Genomic DNA, 22,313 nt, shown 5'->3' with positions numbered 1-22,313 from the left:
CGTCTCCTAGCAGTGCTTAGTTGAAGGGATTGCGTCTCTCTCTGGTTTGTCGGTAAGGGATTCTTAAAGGACAGCGGGGATAGAGGGAGGAGGTTTGTCAATGCAGTGGTACCTCGGGTTACAGACGCTTCAGGTTACAGACTCCGCTAACCCAGAAATAGTACCTTGGGTTAAGAACTTTAGCTCAGGATGAGAACAGAGTGGGAGGCCCCGTTAGCTCAAGTGCTACCTCAGGTTAAGAACATTTTCAGGTTAAGAACGGACCTCCAGAACGAATTACCGTATTTTTTGCTCTATAAGACTCACTTTTTCCCTCCTAAAAAGTAAGGGGAAATACGTGTGCGTCTTATGGAGCGAATGCAGGCTGCGCAGCTATCCCAGAAGCCAGAACAGCAAAAGGGATTGCTGCTTTCACAGTGTAGTGATCCTTCTTGCTGTTCTGGCTTCTGAGATTCAGAATATTTTTTTTCTTGTTTTCCTCCTCCAAAAACTAGGTGCATCTTTTGGTCTGGTGCGTCTTATAGAGCGAAAAATACAGTAAGTTCTTAACCCGAGGTACCACTGTAAGTAAGTTTGATCCGTGGCAGCTCACATAAAAGAATAAGCCTTTGCCTGGTTCTACACAACAGTCTTCAGATATTCAAAAAGCAGTATTACGTCTTCCTCCTCAGCCTTCTCCAGGTTAAACATGCCTTCAACCTTTTCTCACAGGGCTTCCCATCCATAAGATTGTCTTCATTGCCCTCCCATGAACCCAACTTGTCCACTCCCTTCTTTTTTAAAGTAGTATCTCCAGCAGTGGACCCAATGAGGCTCCAGACAAGGTCTGAGTAGTGCAGGCTAGAGTGAAACACTTGCTTCTGTTAATGCAGCCTCAAATCGCATTCACCTTTTTTGAGTGCTCTCCAGCTTATTATAATAATATAATAAAAATTATTATTTATTCCCCAGCCACTCTGGGCGGCTCCCAACAGAATATTAAAAACACGATAAAACATCAAACATTAAAAACTTCCCTAAACAGGGCTGCCTTCAGGTGTCTTCTAAAAATCAGATAGTTTTTTATTTCCTTGACATCTGTTGGGAGCTTGCAACAGACCTCGCAAGGTAGAGATCCTTTTTAAAAAAAGTGCTGCCGCCAAGCCAGGTTACCCCCCAAGCCCCACATCCTGAAGCTGTATTCTCCCTCTCTTTAAAATTATTCATTGCATTTTTCCTAAATGAGGAGCTTCTGTTTTTTGGTTGGTGTTGGGAAGAAACAGAGCTGTGGCCTTTTTATAACCCACCTGGGACCTGATAGCCATGGAAGCCCAGGAAGAACAAGAGCAGGAAACTTGCATTTTCCATGCATTTAACATGTGTGCATTCAGCTTTGGCAATTAAAAAAAGATAGATAGATAGATAGATAGATAGATAGATAGATAGATAGATAGACAGATAGATAGAAGGGGGTGGGCGTCTGGAAAAAAAGAATTTGGCAATCCCACCCACCCTTGAACCCAATGCGTTTTGACTATACGTGATTTTGGCTTTAGTCTGACCTTTAAAGCCCTAAATCAGGCATAGGGAAACTCGGCCCTCCAGATGTTTTGGGACTACAATTCCCATCATCCCTGACCACTGGTCCTGTTAGCTAGGGATGATGGGAGTTGTAGTCCCAAAACATCTGGAGGGCCAAGTTTCCGTATGCCTGCCCTAAATGGCCTTGGCCCAGTATACCTGAAGGAACGTCTCCATCCCCCATCGTTCAGCCCGGACACTGAGGTCCAGCTCTGAGGGCCTTCTGGCGGTTCCCTCGCTGCGAGAAGCCAAGTTACAGGGAACTAGGCAGAGGGCCTTCTCGGTAGTGGCACCCGCCCTGTGGATGTCAAGGAAAGACATCTGAAGGCAACCCTGTTTAGGGAAGTATTTAATCTTTGATGTTTTCTCATGTTTTTAATATTCTGTTGGGAGTGATCCCCAGAATGCAGCCCCTGTGCAAGTTGAGAGTCACCTGTGCTCTGGATGCGCCTCCATCGCCAACAGACCCTAACCCAACACAGCCTCACCCTTTGCGTGTGTCAGAAGGAAATTACCCACTCCCCTTAAGTCAGCAAAAAATAATATTTTATTGCGTATACCTGCAAGACGCATTACAACTTTTCAGACATCAGGAACAGAGAGAGGGGAGTGGGAAGAGCCGAAGGTGCTCCCCACTTCCTCACTGGGTGTAGAGGCTGGCAGCAAAGACGATGTCCCTCTTGATCATGTTGGAGGCAGCCTCCATCTTGGCGTGGAGCGTCGGCTCCCCGGTGACGCGGGCCGCGTTCCGCATCTCTCGGCAGGTCTCGTCCAGGCGCTGGATGCAGCGGACAATGATCCCTTCCTGCACGTCTGTCAGGCGGGCGATCTCAGCAAACGGCTGGCGAGGGAGGAAGAAGAAGAAGAGTTTGGATTTGATATCCCGCCTTTCACTCCCTTTAAGGAGTCTCAAAGCGGCTCACATTCTCCTTTCCCTTCCTCCCCCACAACAAACACTCTGTGAGGTGAGTGGGACTGAGAGGCTTCAGAGAAGTGTGACTGGCCCAAGGTCACCCAGCAGCTGCATGTGGAGGAGCGGAGACGCGAACCCGGTTCACCAGATTACGAGTCCACCGCTCTTAACCACTACACCACACTAGGAAGGAAGTTGTGGCTCTTGCCTTGCAGGGGGTTAGGCTATTGCAGGGGTCAGCAAACTTTTTCAGCAGGGGGCCGGTCCACTGTCCCTCAGACCTTGTGGGGGGCCGGATTTTGAAAAAAAAAAATGAACAAATTCCTATGCCCCATAAATAACCCAGAGATGCAATTTAAATAAAAGGACACATTCTACTCATGTAAAAACATGCTGATTCCCGGACCGTCCACGGGCAGGATTTAGAAGGTGATTGGGACGGATCTCACCCCCGGGCCTTAGTTTGCCTACCCATGTTCTACCACAATGCTGATTAAATGCAGACTGCAGCATCAAACCAGTTTTCTATCCACCTCACCTCCAAATTCTGCTTACCACCCCCGCTGGAAGAGTTTTGGAGAACTTGCTCACAATTTTGTGACATTTGGGCTGGTCCTAATACCAGCTGACATTGAGTCCCCAACTGCAAATCCCCCCCCCCCATCCCGTCTAAATAGCTCAGTGTTGCTTCCTTCCTCTTCTATGTTAAAGAAAGTTAGACCCTGCCTTAGTGATTTTGTCAATCCATTTGTAGGCACTGTGTTGTTTAAATACCTGCTGAAAGCTTTTTTTATGATTATCACAGCAAGCCTACACAGACATATAATTTAGTCCGTGATGTAAGGGTTTTGTTGATTTTGTCTTGCATATACTTTTCTGAACAGTTTTGGGGATTTTAGCACCATTTTATCAACTATTTTCTTATGTTTGCACTGAAATAAATTTTTAATTGCCTCCCCAAGGGGCCCCTGCCTCAGAAGGAAGACCAGGGCCTTGGAAGGAGCGCAAATGAAGGCTCTGTACCGGTCGGGAAAAGACAGAGAGAGGGTCCCTTCCAAGTCTACAATGCTAAGACCCCTGCAGTGGGGTTGGGCAAATAAAAACCGGGGGGAAAGAGGCGAGATGGTTGGGGCCTTACCATGCCACGAGCCCATTCGTAGACTACCTCCACCAGCCCAAATTTGTACTGCTCCACAAAGTCCTCCACTGACTCCTGGAGGCCGCACTTGCGCTGCAGCAGGGCGATCTCCTCGGCCACCGACCGGATGTGCTCTATGCCCTGTAGGGGGAAGGGTGGGTCATGAGAGGCAGACTCTGGGAGCTGCTGCCAGGCCCCCCCACACGTACATCAACGCCCCTGGCTGGCTCTAGGGGGCTTCGGCTTCTCCTCCCCGCTGCCCCTTCCCCCCGGCTCACCTTCTGCAGGACGGAGGGCAGTTGGGGCTCCACCCTGGTGCGGACCTGGCAGACGGTGCAGCTGAGCAAGGCCACGATCTCCTCGGGCCGCAGGTCCGTCAGGGCGTTGTCCAGCAGCAGCTGGGTGAGCAGCAGCTCGTGGTTGCTGATCTGGCGGGCCACGCTGCCTTTCAGCTCCACGGCACCGCCTTCGTTGATGTAGCCCAGGGAGCGCAGGACCTGGGGGGGGGGGGCAGACGGGGCGCAAGGTGACCGAGGGGGGAAGAAGGAAACAGCAGCACAGGGTGGGGCTGACACACACACACACCCATCTATTTTGAACACAACCGGGGGCATCTCTGGGTCACTGGTGGAAGTCCTTGGATCAAATCTATGCTTCCCGGTGCCATAAGAAAGCTGCAGAGATAGCGCAGGACAGTGCGCACCCCAGAAATGATCTCTTCCAGCTTCTGCCTTCTGGAAGAAGGAACAGGGTTATAAAGACGAGGACTAGCCGCCTGAGAAACACTTTCTATCCAAATGCGATTTTGGTTTTAAACCCTGTGTAAGGAGTGGCGCTGTGGGTTAAACCACAGAGCCTAGGACTTGCCGATCAGAAGGTCAGCGGTTCGAATCCCCACGACAGGGTGCGCTCCCGTTGTTCGGTCCCTGCTCCTGCCAACCTAGCAGTTCGAAAGCACGTCAAAGTGCAAGTAGATAAATAGGTACCACTCCGGCGGGAAGGTAAACAGCGTTTCCATGCGCTGCTCTGGTTCACCAGAAGCGGCTTGGTTATGCTGGCCACATGACCCGGAAGCTGTACGCCGGCTCCCTCAGCCAGTAAAGCAAGATGAGCGACGCAACTCCAGAGTCGGTCACGACTGGACCTAATCATCAGGGGTCCCTTTACCTTTAAGGAGTCTCTATAGGAGTATATTGTATTTTAGAAACGGCGTATGAGTTTTTAAAGGGCTAACCAGGTTGGGGTAGCTGGGATAGCAGGCTTTTTGGTTTTGAACGTCTTATATAGATTTTTATTTATTTTTTCAATTTTGTTCTGTATGGGACAATGACAATAAAGATTATCGTTATCCAGTGGCGTAGCGTGGGGGGTGCAGGGGGGGCCGGCCGCACCGGGCGCAACATCTGGGGGGGGGCGTGCTCGCACTCGCAGCTTTCTGCCCCTACCTGGCTCACTCACTCTCTCTCACTGCAGTGCTGGCTGTGCGAATCCGATCCGAGCCGCCGGGTCGCCGCCCACTGTGGGGGGGGGGGGGTGCCAGGCGTGCGTTGTGGTGCAGAGAGAGAGCGAGGAACTATCTGGGGGAGGGACAGTGCAGCGGGGGGGGGGCAAATTACTTGCCTTGCCCCGGGTGCTGACAACCCACGCTACGCCACTGTTGTTACCATATCCTTTTTGGAGCCTCCGGGAAGGAGCAGCTCTTACCTGGACCCGCTGGTGATACTCGGGCAGCAGCAGGAGGGACTGGTCAGAGAGCAGGAAGCGCAGCTGTTCTAGCTCCTCCAGCACCTGCTGGCGCTCCCTGAATCGCACAAACTAGAAGGGAAGAGGAAACAGAGAGAGAGAGATCAAGCCTAATGCTGGGAAAGGGAACTTGTGGCACTTGCATTGCTGCCGCTGGGACTCCATTTTTTTTTATTTTTTAAAATATTTTTATTAAGACTTTTACATAGAAAAAAGAAAGAAGAAAAGAAAAGTACAAAAAAGAATACCAAAAACAAAAGAAATACAAATAAAAACATTTCCATTTTCATAGTGTTCCTTGCATTTACTTATTTCCCAGACTTCCTCACACCTCCCCTCACTGTATTCCAGGTTAAAAATTTAATCAGCAAATCCCTTCCCTCTATTGATGGGACTCCAATTCCCATCAGCCCCCTGCTGGCATAGCCAACACTCAGACGGGCTGGGAGTTGTAGTCTTGCCGCACTCGGAAGGCCAAGCATCCTCCCCACCTCCGTTTCTTCGCTGCCTCTGGATGTGGGCAGATGAAAAGAGCTCAAAAGCCATGTGTGCAGCGCTGCGCTTGTCTGCTGCAATTCCTTTTTTAAAAAAGAAAGAAAACCACACTGGTGAGGGGAGTGAGGGGAGGTGTGGGGAAGTCTGGGAAATAAGCAAATGCAAGAAATACTATGAAAATGGAAATGTTTTTATTTGTTTTTCTTTTTCTTTTTGTATTTTTTTCTTCTTTCTTTTCTTTTTTTCCCATGTAAAAGTCTTAATAAAATATTATTTACAAAAAAAGAAAAAAAAGAAAACCACACTGGGCTCCGCCCACTCTCCCATGTTCTGTGGCTTAAGAATCACAGTTGGAAGAGACCCCGAGGGTCATCTAGCCTGACCCCCTGCAATGCAGGAATCTTTTGCCCGACGTGGGGCTCGAACCCACAACCATGAGATCAAGAGTCTCATGTTCTACCAACTGAGGTATTCCTGGGAATTGCAAAAATTATGCAAGTTGAACTGGGGTTGAGGTGCTCTCTCTCCCCCCCCCCCCATTTTGAAATCCTTTATAGTGGTACCTCAGGTTAAGTAAGGTACTTAATTCGTTCCGGAGGTCCGTTCTTAACCTGAAACTGTTCTTAACCTGAAGCTCCACTTTAGCTAATGGGGCCTCCCACTGCCGCCGCAGCACGATTTCTGCTCTCATCCTGAGGTAGAGTTCTTAACGTGAGGTACTATTTCTGGGTTAGTGGAATCTGTAACCTGAAGCGTATGTAACCCGAGGTACCACCGTATTATTTTATTCACATAATATACATTTTTTAAAGCAAACAACTCCAAAATAAACAGGCAACTGCAAAATAAAATCATATGTAACAAAACCATAAGTCTCATGTTTTCATTTACACTGAAAATGAAAAAGGGAAATTATTTAAAGTATTTAAAAGGAAATTCCCTTATTCCGAATAGGATTCCTTGCAAGAAAAGGGAAAAGTTGACAGCTATGTCTCCGATACTTGATATTTCTTTCTGCTTTCTGCTTTCCTTCTTTAAATCTCTTAAATCCTATACAGTGGTGCCCCGCAAGACGAATGCCTCGCAAGACGGAAAACCCGCTAGACGAAGAGACTCGCGGAACGAATTAATTTTGTCTTGCGAGGCACCACTGTACCAATCTTTAACAATTTAAATTAATCCCTTCACCTCCCTCCTCCACAGCCCAGTACTTCCCTCCACCCACATGTATCACGGCATCCTTGGGGACTGGGGAGTGTCAGTGGCCACTTTTACCTCTGCCTTCCTGCCATCCCAACCCTGCTCCATTGGTTCCCGCTCCTGCTCCCACGCCGCGACTGACCTCCGTGTGGAAGCGGGGGCTGTGTACGCACTGGAACCCCAGCAGTGCTTCCTCCAGGCCACGTGCCTTCACCACCCCTTCCACCACCTCCAGGTCCTTCAGCTGAAGGTCGTTCACAGGATCCAAGAGGGGGAGGCCCTCGGGGGAGCCCTCCGCCAAGCGCAGCAGCTCCTGGGTGGCGGTGGCAGCTGACGGCCCAGGCGGATCGTTCCTGCAGGGAGAGAGAGTGTGGAGGTAACACTCTGCTTTGAGATGGCAAACCTCGCACCAGACATGCAACCGTGTGTCAAGGAGCGCTACGCCTAAAAAAACGGGGTTTTCTCCCTGACCTTTTGTCCTCTCACAATTTTTTTGTTAGACCTATCGCTTGGCTGGAGCATGACACAGACGGAATCAAGTACAGTGGTACCTCAGGTTAAGTACTTAATTCGTCGCGGAGGTCCGTTCTTAACCTGTTCTTAACCTGAAGCTCCACTTTAGCTAATGGGGCCTCCTGCTGCCACCGTGGCGCCGGAGCACGATTTCTGTTCTCATCCTGAAGCAAAGTTCTTAACCTGAGGTACTATTTCTGGGTTAGCGGAGTCTGTAACCTGAAGCGTATGTAACCTGAAGTGTATGTAACCCGAGGTACCACTGTATTGGGGGGAACATTTTAGGGAAACACTTGCTGACACATGTATTTGCTAATGCTGGAAATGTGCTTAGATGGAAATACATTAAGTTCAGGGTGGTTTCACTACGGTTTCCAATTGTTGACTTCTGGTAATAAAAGGAGCCTCTACAGAGCTAGCCGGCAGCTTGTTTGGAGCATGCTTGCCAGTGTGCTTCTGCACAGCTCACCTGTATCCAACCTCCTGTCGTCTCCGTTATTCCAACAAGAGAGAGAGGGAGAGAGAGAGAGAGGAAGGCATGGTACATCTTATTCTGCCTGATCTCTCCTTGCTGTAACGAACACTAAACCCACCGAGTGTCTCTGGAGCTCTTGTGGTCTAAGGGCCTCCCCACAAATGTCCAGTTTGCTCCCCCCCCCATATAAAAAGGTAAAGGGACCCCTGACCATTAGGTCCAGTCGTGGCTGACTCTGGGGTTGTGGCGCTCATCTCGCTTTATTGGCTAGGGAGCGGGCGTACAGCTTCCGGGTCATGTGGCCAGCGAACCAGAGCAGCGCACGGAAACGCTGTTTACCTTCCCGCTGGAGCGGTACCTATTTATCTACTTGCACTTTGACGCGCTTTCGAACTGCTAGGTTGGCAGGAGCAGGGACCGAGCAACGGGAGCTCACCCCGTCGCGGGGATTTGAACATCAAAATAAAACCTGAGCATGAACCACTAACGTGGGCTTAGAAGTCCCCTGTCCTGCGAGCGGCAGCATGAGGGTTGCCATAGCTGCCGTTACCCTTCATCAATCAATCAATTAATTAATTAAATCTGCATACTGCCCTTTTAGCCGAAGATCTCAGGGCAGCTTACACATCTTAAATATACACAAGGTAAAAGCACAAACTTTTCAAGAAATGACAGGCCAGCCGGTATTTTTTATTGTCTTGTGTTTATCATATGCAAAAAAATAACCTGCAGTTTTATAAGAGTATGTATTTAAAGCAGATGAATAAATGAGTAAATTAAGTTAATTTGGAATACAGTGGTACCTTGGTTCCCGAACGGTTTTGGCTCCCGAACAAATCTGCTCCTGAACGCCGCAAACCCAGAAGTGAGTGTTCTGGTTTGCGAATGTTTTTTGGAAGCCGAACGCCCGACGAGACTTACGCGGTTTCCGATTGGCTGCAGGAAGCTCCTGAAGCCAACTGGAAAATGGGCTTCGGTTTTCAAACAGTTTCGGGAGTCAAACGGACTCCCAGAATGGATTACGTTCAAGAACCAAGGTACCACTGCATGCAGAAAATATAAAAAATAAATTTAAGGAACCGCAGAAAGAGGGGGAAGGAAGTCGAGTTTTGAAATGTTAAAATGATTGTAAATGTATAAAAACTGAAAATCATAAAATAATAATAAGATCATATGCGAAAAAGGAATAAAACGTATTCTTTTTAAAAAATTAAAAATAACCACAAAAATGGTTCCCGTTTGTTTTGTTTAAAGGCACTGTTATGTGTAAGGAACACTTTGTCCTTGTAGGGCTAGAATGCAGAGGGCCGGGCCAAAGCTTCTGACATCCAGACTCAAAACACAGGCTGTGGAGGGAGGGATGTCTCTGCCTCTTCTTCTGAGGCCAGATCATGAGATTTGGAAGTGTGGGAGTAGGGTGGGTAGGGGAAGACGAGGAGACACGAGAAGCTTCCTGGAGAGCAACAAGCTCTCCTATTTCTGTCCCCCGCACCCACCCAAAGTACTTTACGCAGTTCTGCTACAGCTCTCTGCCACCCTCCAACATTGGGCATTATCACAAGGGATGGGGGAACCTGCAGCAATCCAGGTGTTGCTGACCTCCAGATCCCACCCTCCTCACCTGCTGGCAGGGCTCCTGTCTCACCTGAACCTGGGCATCTGGCGCTTCTTGAAATCTTCCAGGATGCGCTCAGCATTGACCCGCAGAGTTTTGTTTGTGATGCCGAAAATGTCTGACGGGCCCAGTTTCTTTATAGTATGTCCGCAAGGGCCTACGTGGGATGGAGAGATATATAAATAGATACATACATATATTGCAAGCCTCCATCGGCTGTCCCAGCCCAGAACACAGGGCCAAAATCAACCATTTGCACAATTATGGATTCCTAGATGCACTGCTTATGTCTCAGCCAACTTCTTTTAAAAAAACAAGTTTCTGGTTCTCTTGAACTAAATTATTGCCAGTGACATTTGAAAAAAGGCTGTCTCCTCCTATCAAGCCCTCCTGCTTTTTTTCCTGCTAGTTTGAAAAGAGTTATTTGGAACGTTTAACGTGCATATACAACTTGGAATGTTATTTCACGCTCGGTATTTATTACCCCTGCTATGCAAAAATCTCCAAATGAACTCAAACTTCAATGTCTAAAATCCCTGGTCTAAAGATGTCTAAGGATCCTGAGAACACGTTAAGGGTAGCCAAATTCTGTGCGATTGCCATAAAACCTAGGGAAAAAGCTGTGTTATCATAATGATTACGGTTTTAAATGATAATTTTAGGTTATATGTTAGTGACTAAGTTTTAATTTATATATATTTTAACTGTTGCTATATCTGTATTGTCCTTGTTATACCGAATTGCAAATTCAAATGTATCCCTATCGTGTTTTATGACTTCCTTGATATTGTATGTGGACTGGAACTGGTCTGTGACCGAAATACAGTGGTGCCCCGCAAGACGAATGCCTCGCAAGACGGAAAACCCGCTAGACGAAAGGGTTTTCCGTTTTGGAGGTGCTTCGCAGGACGAATTTGCTATGGGCTTGCTTCACAAGACGAAAATGTCTTGCGATTCCTGGGGGTTTTTTTCCGCTCCCCACCCCCTTTTTCTAAGGCACTAAGCTGCTAATAGCCTTTTAGCAGCTAATCCGCTAATCCCTTAAACCTTTAATAGCCGCTAATAGCCGCTAATAGCGCTAATCCGCTAATGGGGTTGCTTCGCAAGACGGAAAAACCACTAGACGAAGAGACTCACGGAATGGATTATTTTCGTCTTGCGAGGCACCACTGTAATAAAATTCATTCATTCAGTCATCACACTTTGAGTTCCTTGTGGGAATGCAAGCAGATCTGTTCGCAACAGGCAAAAATGATGCTTGACTTCCACCCCTCTTATTTAAAGGTCAGCAAAAGGGAGATCGGGATCTAGTCTGGGAAGCTTGCAGTAGATCAGCAAGGATTTACAACTCCCTCTGTGTTATCTTATTTTTTTAGCAGCAATAACAAAAGGTTTTCCCTTCCTTGTAAGCTAGGCTGCTGAGATGAAGAAATCTGCTACGGGTAAGGGGGAGACCAGGAGTGATCTTGTGTGTGAAACAGCTGTAAATTTAGTTCTGGTACTGAAGACAAACTCCTGGGCCAAGCATGTGCTCAGAGGAAGCCCATTCCTTAATCCCAAGAGGATTCCCCGTCCCGAACCACTATTTTGGAACTGGGGACTTGCCAGTAAAAAAAGAAGATGCAGAATCTGTCCCGTAATATCATCATCATCATCAACAACCTTTATTACGGTCCAGAGACCCAACAAATCGTTACAAAGCAATACACAATTCATGCAGCCTACCTCCAGGTTAAACAAGCATTTCGTTCAGAATAGAGGGGTCACTGGTTCTTGCAACCACCGATAAAAACTTGGCCACTGCATTTGCAGTTCTAGCATTTGTCCGGTCTTCCAATAGGAACCTGACATAGTGAGCCTCTGATTTTCCCGGGAAAGGTACCAGCAAGGGTAGTATAAGTTCAGCCCTGGCTTGCTCATATTTTGCACAGTGCAACAAAATATGTTTTATGGAATCGGTATCTTGAGCACACGAGCAAAGTCTGTCCTGGTAGGGAACTCCTCTCAACCTGCCATCCAACACTGCAGAAGAAAAGACGTTTAGTCTGGCTTTGGTGAAAAGCCTTCGATAATTTGGTACTGCAAGGTTTTTAATGTAAGATGTTAACTTAAAGACATGCCCATATTGTACTCCTACTGCCAGCGGACTACAGACTGCGTGTGATCGAGATCGCAAGTCACTGTGTGCATTATCCCATAATCTTTGCTTTAACGTCTTAACCCAGCCCTGTAATATAAAACCACAAACCTTGTTCCCCCCCAAATCAACCCCTATTTCGCCTTACCCTCTGGAAGGAAGAGCTTGGTGTGCAGAAGGTCATCAGGAAGAGGCACCTCTGGAGGGGAAGGGAGACCGGCCTCCTTGCAAGCAGCCGCGTCCCCCTCTGACGGCTTTTTCTCGCACATCACCAAAGTGCTGAAGGCTCGGTTGGCTGCGTCAGAGGAAACCTGAAGTCAAGAGAACGTGATTTGCAAAGGGATGTAAACAGGCTACCTTTTCCTCGTCCGGCCTCCAGCCTAAACAACCATCCATGGGGTCGTCACAGTTGAGGTTGTGCGTCCCTTGGCCAAAGGGGGCCAGAGACATGGAAATGGCGGAAATGACCGGCAGAATCCGAGACCAGGGAGAAGAGTCGATGGAAGAAGATTGGAAAAAAATTAAAGTATATTTACAGAAATACTGCAAAATTAATGAATGTTAGAAGTATATTGGAATGAAGTTATAATGGTTTTAGCAGAAGGGTTATTAAGAATTATATGAGCATTAAGTGTTAATGTGTTAAATTGGGAAATTGAAAGTTAAATTATGTTACGATAAATTACAGACTAAATTGAAGAAGAGGGAAAGGATTTGTTGAACCAGATAATTTGAACCAGAATACAAAAAAGGGAGGTGCGAGGAAGTCGAGGAAATAAGCTAATGAAAGATCTGGATTCAAAAATTTGGATTTGTGTTTTTGTTTTTTCTTATGTTGCATTGTTGTACTTTATTTTTTCTTTTCTTTTTTGTTGTTGTTGATGATGTATTGTTTGTTGAATTTGTGTATTGTTTTTCTTTTACTGTTTTTCTTCTATAAGTATAAAATATTTAATAAAATTTTATTTAAAAAAAAGGGGGGGACCAGAGACAGAGGCCAACTGCATCAGATCTGACGCCACTTAAGGCAGCTTAAGTGCGACCCAAGTTCTGCAGAGTGCTAAGGAGATCAGTGGAGGAAAGTTGCAAATGCTGTTAGATTCCACCATCCATCAGTCCCAACTAGCATGGCTAAGAGTTGGGAATGATGGGAACTGTAGTCCAGCAACAACATTGATTCCTCATCCCTATAGTCTCCTCCTATAGTCAGCAAACTTTTTCAGCAGGGGGCCGGTCCACTGTCCCTCAGACCTTATGGGGGCCCAGACTATATTGGGGGGGGGGGGATGAACGAATTCCTATGCCCCACAAAGGGCACATTCTACTCATGTAGAAACATGCTGATTCTTGGACCGTCCACGGGCAGGATTGAGAAGGTGATTGGGACGGATCTCACCCCCGGGCCTTAGTTTGCCTACCCATGTTCTACCACAATGCTGATTAAATGCAGACTGACTTCAGCATCAAACCAGTTTTCTATCCACCTCACCTCCAAATTCTGCTTACCACCCCCGCTGGAAGAGTTTTGGAGAACTTGCTCACAATTTTGTGACATTTGGGCTGGTCCTAATACCAGCGAACATTGAGTCCCCAACAGCAAATCCCCCCCCATCCCATCTAAATAGCTCAGTGTTGCTTCCTTCCTCTTCTATGCTAAAGAAAGTTAGACCCTGCCTTAGTGAATTTGTCAATCCATTTGTAGGCACGGTGTTGTTTAGATACCTGCTGAAAGCTTTTTTTATGATTATTACAGCAAGCCTACACAGACATATAATTTAGTCTATGATTTAAGGGTTTTGTTGATTTTGTCTTGCATATACTTTTCTGAACAGTTTTGGGGATTTTAGCAGCATTTTATCAACTATTTTCTTATGTTTGCACTTCTTAGAGAGTTTTATGATTAAGTGGTCTATAAGTCTTCCTAACTCTCTCTCTCTATATATATACGTATGTGTATATATATATATGTGTGTGTCTGTGCGCGCGTGTGTGTGTGTGTGTGTGTGTGAGAGAGAGAGAGAGAGAGAGAGAATGAATTGCTTGAGCAATAGAGAACAGCTTCTGTATGGAAAACCAAGAATCTAGTTCTCATGATTGAAGAGACAATTTACATGCCAGGGTTATTCAAGTCCCAGAAACAAAGGGTCTAGGCTTTTGGGTGCAGGGACTGAACACGACACAGTCATGAGTCTCAATGCCCTACATATTATCTTCAGATCGTTCACTTTTCCAAGCCCAAATCTATCCACGAGCAAAACCAACCAACCAACCTAGACACAAGAGCATGTCTCATTTATCTTTATTCTTGTAAAAAGCTTAGAGGTGGGTTTTTGCTTTGTTTTCTACAATCAAGCGGTAAAGAAATGTTATTAAATCGATCAATCTACCCCTGTGAGCACTGAATTTGGAGTGCTTTAGCACATGGTGCTGGAGAAACTCCCCCACTTACCTGCAAGATCACCCCCAGGGCATTTCGGTGCTCTTGGTTTTTCACCACGATCACCCGTCCCACGGAAAGGGCCTTCAGTCCGTTCATGGACTCCATGACTCGCCTCTGAAAGTGAGAAACAGCTAGAGGATGACACACACGCAAACAACACCCTTAGGGGTCACCATAACTGGAATTCTAAAACAGAAAGACCGTGTGCTCTGCTTCCAAGTTTTCTTCCAAAGTAGCCAGTCCTGTATCCACAACTTCTGAGGAGCAGAAAGGATGCTGGATCCAAACCGCTCCCTGCTACAAAAAGTCTTTCTCCTTCCTATAGACATAAGCCAGGTCAGAGGAAGGCAACCCAAGGTCCCTCTCTCCTCAAGATGCTTTTAAATCTTGAGACCTTTGGCGAACGTTCAGAAGAGAACCAAACTGTAGTCTTCTCGGTTGCGGAGGTGAATGTGCAACAGCAACTTAGCACAGCGACGAGGAAACCTCCTTTGGCAAAGTTTACGTATATATATATATATATATATATGCAGGTTTTGGTGTCCTCGGGTGTCTTCCCGTGTAAAAGTTGGGGTGTCTAGGCTTTTACACGGGAAGACACCCGAGGACACCAAAACCTGCATTCCTGTACCCGTGAAAATCTACGAAAGCATATATATATATATATATACACACACACATATATATATATATGCGCACACACACACACACACACTGTGTGTGTGCATATATATATAAAGGTAAAGGTAAAGGTACCCCTGCCCGTACGGGCCAGTCTTGACAGACTCTAGGGTTGTGCGCCCATCTCACTCAAAGAGGCCAAGGGCCAGCGCTGTCCGGAGACACTTCCAGGTCACGTGGCCAGCATGACATCGCTGCTCTAGTGAGCCAGAGCCGCACACGGAAATGCCGTTTACCTTCCCGCTAGTAAGCGGTCCCTATTTATCTACTTGCACCCGGGAGTGCTTTCGAACTGCTAGGTTGGCAGGCGCTGGGACCGAACAGTGGGAGCGCACCCCGCTGCGGGGATTCGAACCGCCGACCTTTCGATCGGCAAGCCCTAGACACTGAGGCTTTAACCCACAGCGTCACCCGTGATGTATATATCTATATATCTATACCTAATTAGATTTTCTGTTTTACAATTTAATATACTCATTTAAGGGACGTGGGTGGCGCTGTGCGTTAAACCACAGAGCCTAGGGCTTGCCGATCAGAAGGTTGGCAGTTCGAATCCCCGCGATGGGGTGAGCTCCCATTGCTCGGTCCCTGCTCCTGCGAACCTAGCAGTTCGAAAGCATGTCAAAGTGAAAGTAGATCAATAGGTACTGCTCCGGCGGGAAGGTAAATGGCATTTCCGTGCGCTGCTCTGGTTCACCAGAAGCGGCTTAGTTATGCTGGCACATGACCTGGAAGCTGTCTGCGGACAAACGCCGGCTCCCTCGGCCAATAAAGTGAGATGAGTGCCGCAATCCCAGAGTTGGCCACGACTGGACCTAATGGTCAGGGGTCCCTTTACCTTTACACTCATTTAAACAATCTTACATTATCAATGACTTCCCTTCTCTTTCCGTGGTTCATTTTGCATACCATAAACCCCTGCATACTTTACATGAACTAAACCATTCAGTATTCCATTGTTACATCCATCAAAACCTATTTACCTTAATTCTGCCATCATTTTCAAGTGTACACAATTTCCCCCCATATATTCAGTAAACATTTCCCAATCTTCTTTCAACATATGTTCTTCTTGTTCTCTTATGCCATACCTTAAGTCTGCAAGCTGGGCGTATTCCATCAGCTAACCGTATTTTTCGCCCTATAGGACGCACTTTTTCCCCTCCAAAAATGAAGGGGAAAAGTGTGTGCGTCCTATGGGGCGAATGCAGGCTTTCGCTGAAGCCTGGAGAGCGAGAGGCGTCGGTGCGCACCGACCCCTCTCGCTCTCCAGGCTTCAGGAAGCTATCCGCAAGCCTCGCGTGCCCGGCGGGAAGTCCCGCCAGACGCGCGAGGCTTGGGGTGGCAGCCTGTTCTGGGGGCTGGGGTCAGGGGAACCTCAGGCTTCCCCCGCGCCTGGGGGGGAAATAAATTTTCCCCCTTTATTCCCCCCCCCCAAAAAAACCTAGGTGCGTCCTATGGGGCGGTGCGTCCTATGGGGCGAAAAATACGGTAAGTTGCCGTTCTTCTTTAGTTGGGACCATTTTGGCAAAGGGGGCGAAGATCCCACGGGTTGTTCTCTCTATTTCCCCATGTCCAGGTGTAAGCGCTGTTGCTTACATGGCATTGTTTATGTCAAAGAGGGAGACACTGAGGTCCAGCGCTGAGGGCCTTCTGGTGGTTCCCTCGCTGCGAAGTTACAGGGAACCAGGCAGAGGGCCTTCTCGGTAGTGGCACTTGCCCTGTGGAACGCCCTCCCAGCAGATGTCAAGGCAATAAACAACTATTTTACTTTTAAAAGACAACTGTTCCCTGTTTAGGGAAGTTTTTAATGTCTGATGCTGTATTGTTTTTAATATTCGGTAGAAGCCACCCAGAGTGGCTAGGGAAACCCAGCCAGATGGGCGGGGTATACATAAATTATTATTATTATTATTATTATTATTATTATTAATCAGCAGGCTTCGGGTTTGTTTGAAGAACAAAGGGACTTTAGTAAAAGCAAGCAACCAAACCTTCACGGGGACAGCCACACAACCCAAAACAGCCCAATGGAGACTAAGAACGCTCTGTAGCCATGGAATACCGGCAGACTGTGGGCATTCTGGGGTGGATGGGAGAAAACTCAGGTGGGAGAGGAGAAACGGAATGGAGTATCTTGAGAAGGGCGTGGCAGACACCGCTGGCACAGTGAGCACTCACACTACAGCCCTGTGCGCAGGTTTAAGCTTGTGCCCCCTGAAAAAAGGGGGAAGAGATTATCCCTCTCGTCACCACCTCCTGATCCTGAAATGTCTCTCCTCCTGGATGAGACCCGAAAACTCCAAGTCGGGAATCGCCAACACACGCCCACAGCTGATTCCTCTCATTGAACAAAGCAAGCCACCCTATCCCAGAGCGTCTCATGGGGAACGCTGCAGCCTGAGCACTCTACCTTGGGCGGACGCACCAACAGCACCACCTAGAGGCACTGGGCGATACTGTCTAGCCCATGGATCCATCAACTCCAATACAACGGCCACTCTATGAGAGGGCAGAGCTCTGCACCCCCGTTCTCCAGATTCCCACCCCCCCGAAATCGGCACCTGTATGAGTTCCCGGGTCTCCTGTAGCTCTCGGACCACGTGATAATACTCCTCTAAGTCGCCAAGCTGTCCCGACAGATCTGATGCTTCCATGTTGGCCAAGATGCAGCTCAGCTGGGCAATCCTGTGTTCGTGGACCTAGGAGGGAAGAGGGTCAGGGAAGGGGGAGCGATGTGAAGAGCGAAAGCCCCAGACTCTCCCTCAGAGAGTGGGGGCGCAAGACATAAAGGAGCCTGAACAGACGCACCCACAGGTTAGCGGAGGAGACGTTCTTGGCAATCAGAATGCTTCTAGCTTCATTCCCTGGCAGCAGGCAAGGGGGAAGTCTCTCCGGAAAGCCTTTGCCAGTCAGAGCAGACAACACTGGGCTAAATGGACTAATTGCCTGATCCACTTCTAAAATTCTCATGTGTACACCATGCTCATCTTCAATCAGCCGCCTTCTGGTTTCTTCCCCACGTTCCTTTGGCTTCTTACACACAGTGGGCGCTTGGGTTGCGAACGTGATCCGTTCGCAACTCGCAGCATTCGCAACCCACGTCTGCGCACAAGTGGGTTGCGATTCGGCGCTTCTGCGCATGCGCGACCACCGAAACCTGGAAGTTCCGGTACTTCCGGGTTTCGGCGGTCCGTAACCCGAAAAAACGCAACCTGAAGCGGCTGTTCCCTGCTTCGTCTCCCAGAACAAGTAGAGGCATGAAAAGGGCGGAGAGATTGGTGATGCACAGGCAAAGTCTCAGATTGCTGGGAAATAAACTGGGGTGGGGACTTAGGCAGCTGTGGGGTCCTTCAGTCCCGGCACCTGCTTGATGAGAGCAAGACCTACTAGAGATGAGTTACTGCGCTCGTTAGGCCCGACACTCCTTTGCGGAATGTATTTTTGCTAATAAAGACTTAACTCCAACTTGCACGGCGTGGTGTGACGAGCTGCCGGCTCGCTTCTGAAACCCACTCTCTCCAGAGACCTACCTTGCTGTCCTTCCGGGTGTGGAACTCGGAGAAGCTCCTCTTCATCATGTCCTCCACGCGAAGGGCTTCTACTCTCAGCAGGTTGAGGATCATGGTGTAGGTGAGGCGGAACTGGGACTGCAGCTGGGTGGGTTTGCCCTGGAGGGACAGAGGAGGAGAGTTGGGAGAGGAAGGCAGCAAAGCTGTTATTCCCAAATGCCCCGCTCTCCCAGGTTACGCATGGGGGGCCTCTGCCTTGCTGCTATGACAACAGGATGCTGGATTTGGGGGGGCGTTTGCCTGAACCAGCTACAGGGCTCTTCTTCATGACCTTAAGGCCCTTCTAGGAAGCCTATATACCAACAAGCAGTAATAATAATAAAATTAACAATAATAATTTATTATTTCTACCCCGCCCATCTGGCTGTGTCTCCATTGCGGTTTTGCAGGTGTACAGAAAATTGCACCGGAAGCAGGAAATTCAGCTTCTGGAGAATACCTGTATCTGTTTAAAAGCAGCAGCCAAGTTTCTAGCTCTTATGGCTGAATGGAAGCGATGCCTGCTACTATCTCCAAAGCTAGAGAGAGATGGCTGACTGATGCTTCTAGGGCACAAGAGCAAGACACTGATGCCGATTTCTTTCTCTTGTGTTGTGCATAGGTAAAGGTAAAGGGACCCCTGACCATTAGGTCCAGTTGTGGCCAACTCTGGGGTCGCGGCGCTCATCTCGCTTTATTGGCCGAGGGAGCCGGCGTACAGCTTCCGGGTCATGTGGCCAGCATGACTAAGCCGCTTCTGGCAAACCAGAGCAGCGCATGGAAATGCTGTTTACCTTCCCGCCGGAGCGGTACCTATTTATCTACTTGCACTGGCGTGCTTTTGAACTGCTAGGTTGGCAGGAGCAGGGACCGAGCAACGGGAGCTCACCCCGTTGCAGGGATTCGAACCGCCGACCTTCTGATCGGCAAGTCCTAGGCTCTGTGGTTTAACCCACAGCGTCACCCGCGTCCCTTGTGTTGTGCATAAACTTTGGCTAAATGAGGATGATTGCGAGAAGACTCAAATCGGTCTTGGTGTGTTGGTGGATTATGCCAAATGGTAAAAAATCGGCAGAATTTACGCAGAGTGAAAACAATAAAGATTTCCTCACCTTGCAGAAAATTCACACAAGCGTAGAAATGGCTTTTAAAATGGATTGTGCTAAATAAACTATTTACTTATTGCATTTATATCTCACCCTTTCCTCCAAGGAGGTCAAGGAGGAGCACATAGTCCTCCTCCTCCTCCCCATTTTATCCTTACAACAACCCTGTAAGGTAGGCTTGACTGAGAGTGAGTGACTGACCCAAAATCCCCCAGTGAGCTTCATGGTTAAGCTGTGATTCTTCCAGGTCCTAGTCTAACCACGTTGATCAGCTAAAGTAGCTTAGAGCAACTTCCAAGGTCAGAAGCCTCGAAATACCAGTTGCCAAGACCAAAGAGATTGTGGTTTTCCTGCTCTCCTTGCAAGCTCTGGATTACATTTAGGCTCGACCCAGAAAGAAAGCTCTTAGGATACAGGGGTACCTTGGGTTACCGTATTTCTCGCCCTATAGGACGCACCGTCCCATAAGGCGCACCTAGTTTTTTGGGAGGGAAATAAAGGGGGGGAAATTATTTCCCCCCCAGGTGCGGGGTTGGGGCGGGGGAAGCCCGAGCTTCCCCCGACCCCAGCCTCCAAACAGGCAGCTCTCTGCAAGCCGTGGTAGCCCAGCGCTGGCTCCCGCTGCTTGCGGAGAGGTGCGCGAAGCCTGCATTCGCCCCATAGGACGCACACACATTTCCCCTTCATTTTTGGAGGGGAAAAAGTGTGTCCTATAGGGCGAAAAATACGGTAAGTACTTAATTCGTTCCGGAGGTCCGTTCTTAACCTGAAACTGTTCTTAACCTGAAGCACCACTTGAGCTAATGGGCCCTCCTGCTGCCGCTGCGCGATTTCTGTTCTCATCCTGAAGCAAAGTTCTTAACCTGAAGCACTATTTCTGGGTTAGCGGAGTCTGTAACCTGAAGCGTATGTAACCCGAGGTACCACTGTACATTATTTCATCCCTGACACTTTAAAGGGCACCCCATTGCAGAGTAATCAGGTGCAACAGGGATGGGAAACGGTTTGTGTGCGTTTTTGTGCCTAGCTCACCAACATCATCCGGTGAAGATCAGCCATCTCAGGAGCTTGGTTTTTGCACAAGATGATCACCATCCCCGTGGTGTCGAGACCTCGGCGTCCAGCTCGGCCTGCCATCTGGATGTACTCAGCTGCGTGAGAAAGCAACATGCACTTAGATGTTAGAATTCCTGCTCTGTGACTGCAGTCATGGGATTGTTGTCTTTCACATGACGGTGTGTGTTTTGACTCCACCGAGTGGGAAGTGACGGAGACAGGATGTTTGCGTTACTGTGTTCCGTGAAGTGGGACTATTGTCCTTTGTTCTTTCTCTTTGCTGTCTGAAGCTAGAGAGAGAGGGAGCCATGTTGCAGTGCTCCGTGTGTGTTTATATGTAAATAAGGTAGATTAGCCCAAATGCTGAGTTGCTGAGGTCTGTCACGCAAGGTGCGCAAACTCTGCGGATCCCTAAGTGTGCTGGTGTCTGTTGGCATCAGTTGCTGTGATGTTCGGGCAGAAGAAAGCTTTTGAAGCTCCCGAATGATCGACCAGGAGGGAGAGAACATGCCAGTTGGGCATGTGTCTCTGCCAGGGTCCTACTCGAGATAGGATGAGCTCCTATCATTAGATGGTTGGCACTGCGGTCAAAAGGGGCTCTTCAGTAAATGATGGTTGCCAACTAGGAATCTATCCAGGCGGACAACAGTTCCTGCCTCAGCACCTGAGGTGAATGGCAGCTTGCCACCAGGTGAATCAAGCCTCAGTGCCTAGGGCTTGCCGATCGAAAGGTCGGCGGTTCGAATCCCCGCCACATTGCTGCCGCGCGATTTCTGTTCTCATCCTGAAGCAAAGTTCTTAACCTGAGGTACCATTCCTGGGTTAGTGGAGTCTGTAACCTGAAGCGTATGTAACCTGAAGCGTATGTAACCCGAGGTACCACTGTACTAACAAAGCAGTATTCGACGGATGAAAGCATATGATGTTTGACACAACTGAGAATCGTGGACTCAGGGACGGGAATTATAAAGCGTCAAAATCAAGATGTGGAAAATATGGAAATAACGAGGAGAGGAAGGGCTGAGATGTGGAGATTTGCCTCAGAGATCCAGACCCTGGGGAGCCCGAAAAATTAATAATTATAATTTGGACTTTAATTTGGTCTTTTTTTATTTTAGTTTTTTATTTTATTTGGAGCATTATGATTGGATTGATATTGATTGGATTTTTTTAATTGGAAAATCAATAAAAATGATTTTAAAAAAGAAAGAAGGACTTGTTCAACAGTGGAACGGACTCCCTTGGAAACTCTCCTTCACTCAGTGGCGTAGCGTGGGGGGTGCAGGGGGGGCCGGCCGCACCGGGCGCAACATCTGGGGGGGGGGGCGCGCTTGCACTCGCAGCTCTCTGCCCCTACCTGGCTCACTCACTCTCTCTCACTGCAGTGCTGGCTGTGCGAATCCGATCCGAGCCGCCGGGTCGCCGCCCGCTGTGGAGGGGAGGGTGCCAGGCGTGCGGTGCGGTGCGGAGAGAGAGCGAGGGACTATCTGGGGGAGGGACAGTGCAGCGGGGGGGGGCGCAAATTACTTGCCTTGCCCCGAGTTAGGGGGCGCAAATTACTTGCCTTGCCCCGGGTGCTGACAACCCACGCTACGCCACTGCCTTCACTGGTGGTTTTTAAACAGAGGTTGGCTGGCCAGCTGTCCTGGATGCTTCCTGCATTGCAGAGGGTTGGACTAGATGACCCTCA

The 22,313-nt window shown here is 48.4% G+C and overlaps 1 protein-coding gene across 1 annotated transcript in view; it reads right to left on the bottom strand.

Annotated features, from left to right (window-relative positions):
• Positions 1–2,089: 2,089 nt before the first annotated feature.
• SKIC2 (SKI2 subunit of superkiller complex) overlaps positions 2,090–22,313 on the bottom strand; it is a 43,759-nt gene continuing 23,535 nt past the window's right edge. Inside the window, exons 19-29 of the mRNA XM_083424681.1 lie at positions 20,600–20,718; positions 18,444–18,581; positions 17,475–17,612; positions 14,239–14,343; positions 11,938–12,100; positions 9,683–9,809; positions 7,192–7,402; positions 5,316–5,426; positions 3,890–4,108; positions 3,612–3,752; positions 2,090–2,401 (exon numbers count right to left, since the gene is read on the bottom strand). Coding sequence (XP_083280807.1) covers positions 2,201–2,401; positions 3,612–3,752; positions 3,890–4,108; positions 5,316–5,426; positions 7,192–7,402; positions 9,683–9,809; positions 11,938–12,100; positions 14,239–14,343; positions 17,475–17,612; positions 18,444–18,581; positions 20,600–20,718 — 1,673 coding nt within the window. The 3' untranslated portion in view covers positions 2,090–2,200. The remainder of the gene's footprint in view (positions 2,402–3,611; positions 3,753–3,889; positions 4,109–5,315; positions 5,427–7,191; positions 7,403–9,682; positions 9,810–11,937; positions 12,101–14,238; positions 14,344–17,474; positions 17,613–18,443; positions 18,582–20,599; positions 20,719–22,313) is intronic.

The sequence above is a fragment of the Podarcis tiliguerta genome (assembly GCF_965153285.1).
Source record: "Podarcis tiliguerta genome assembly, chromosome: 2".
Lineage (NCBI taxonomy): Eukaryota > Metazoa > Chordata > Lepidosauria > Squamata > Lacertidae > Podarcis > Podarcis tiliguerta.
This window is presented reverse-complemented; position numbering and strand designations above follow the sequence as displayed.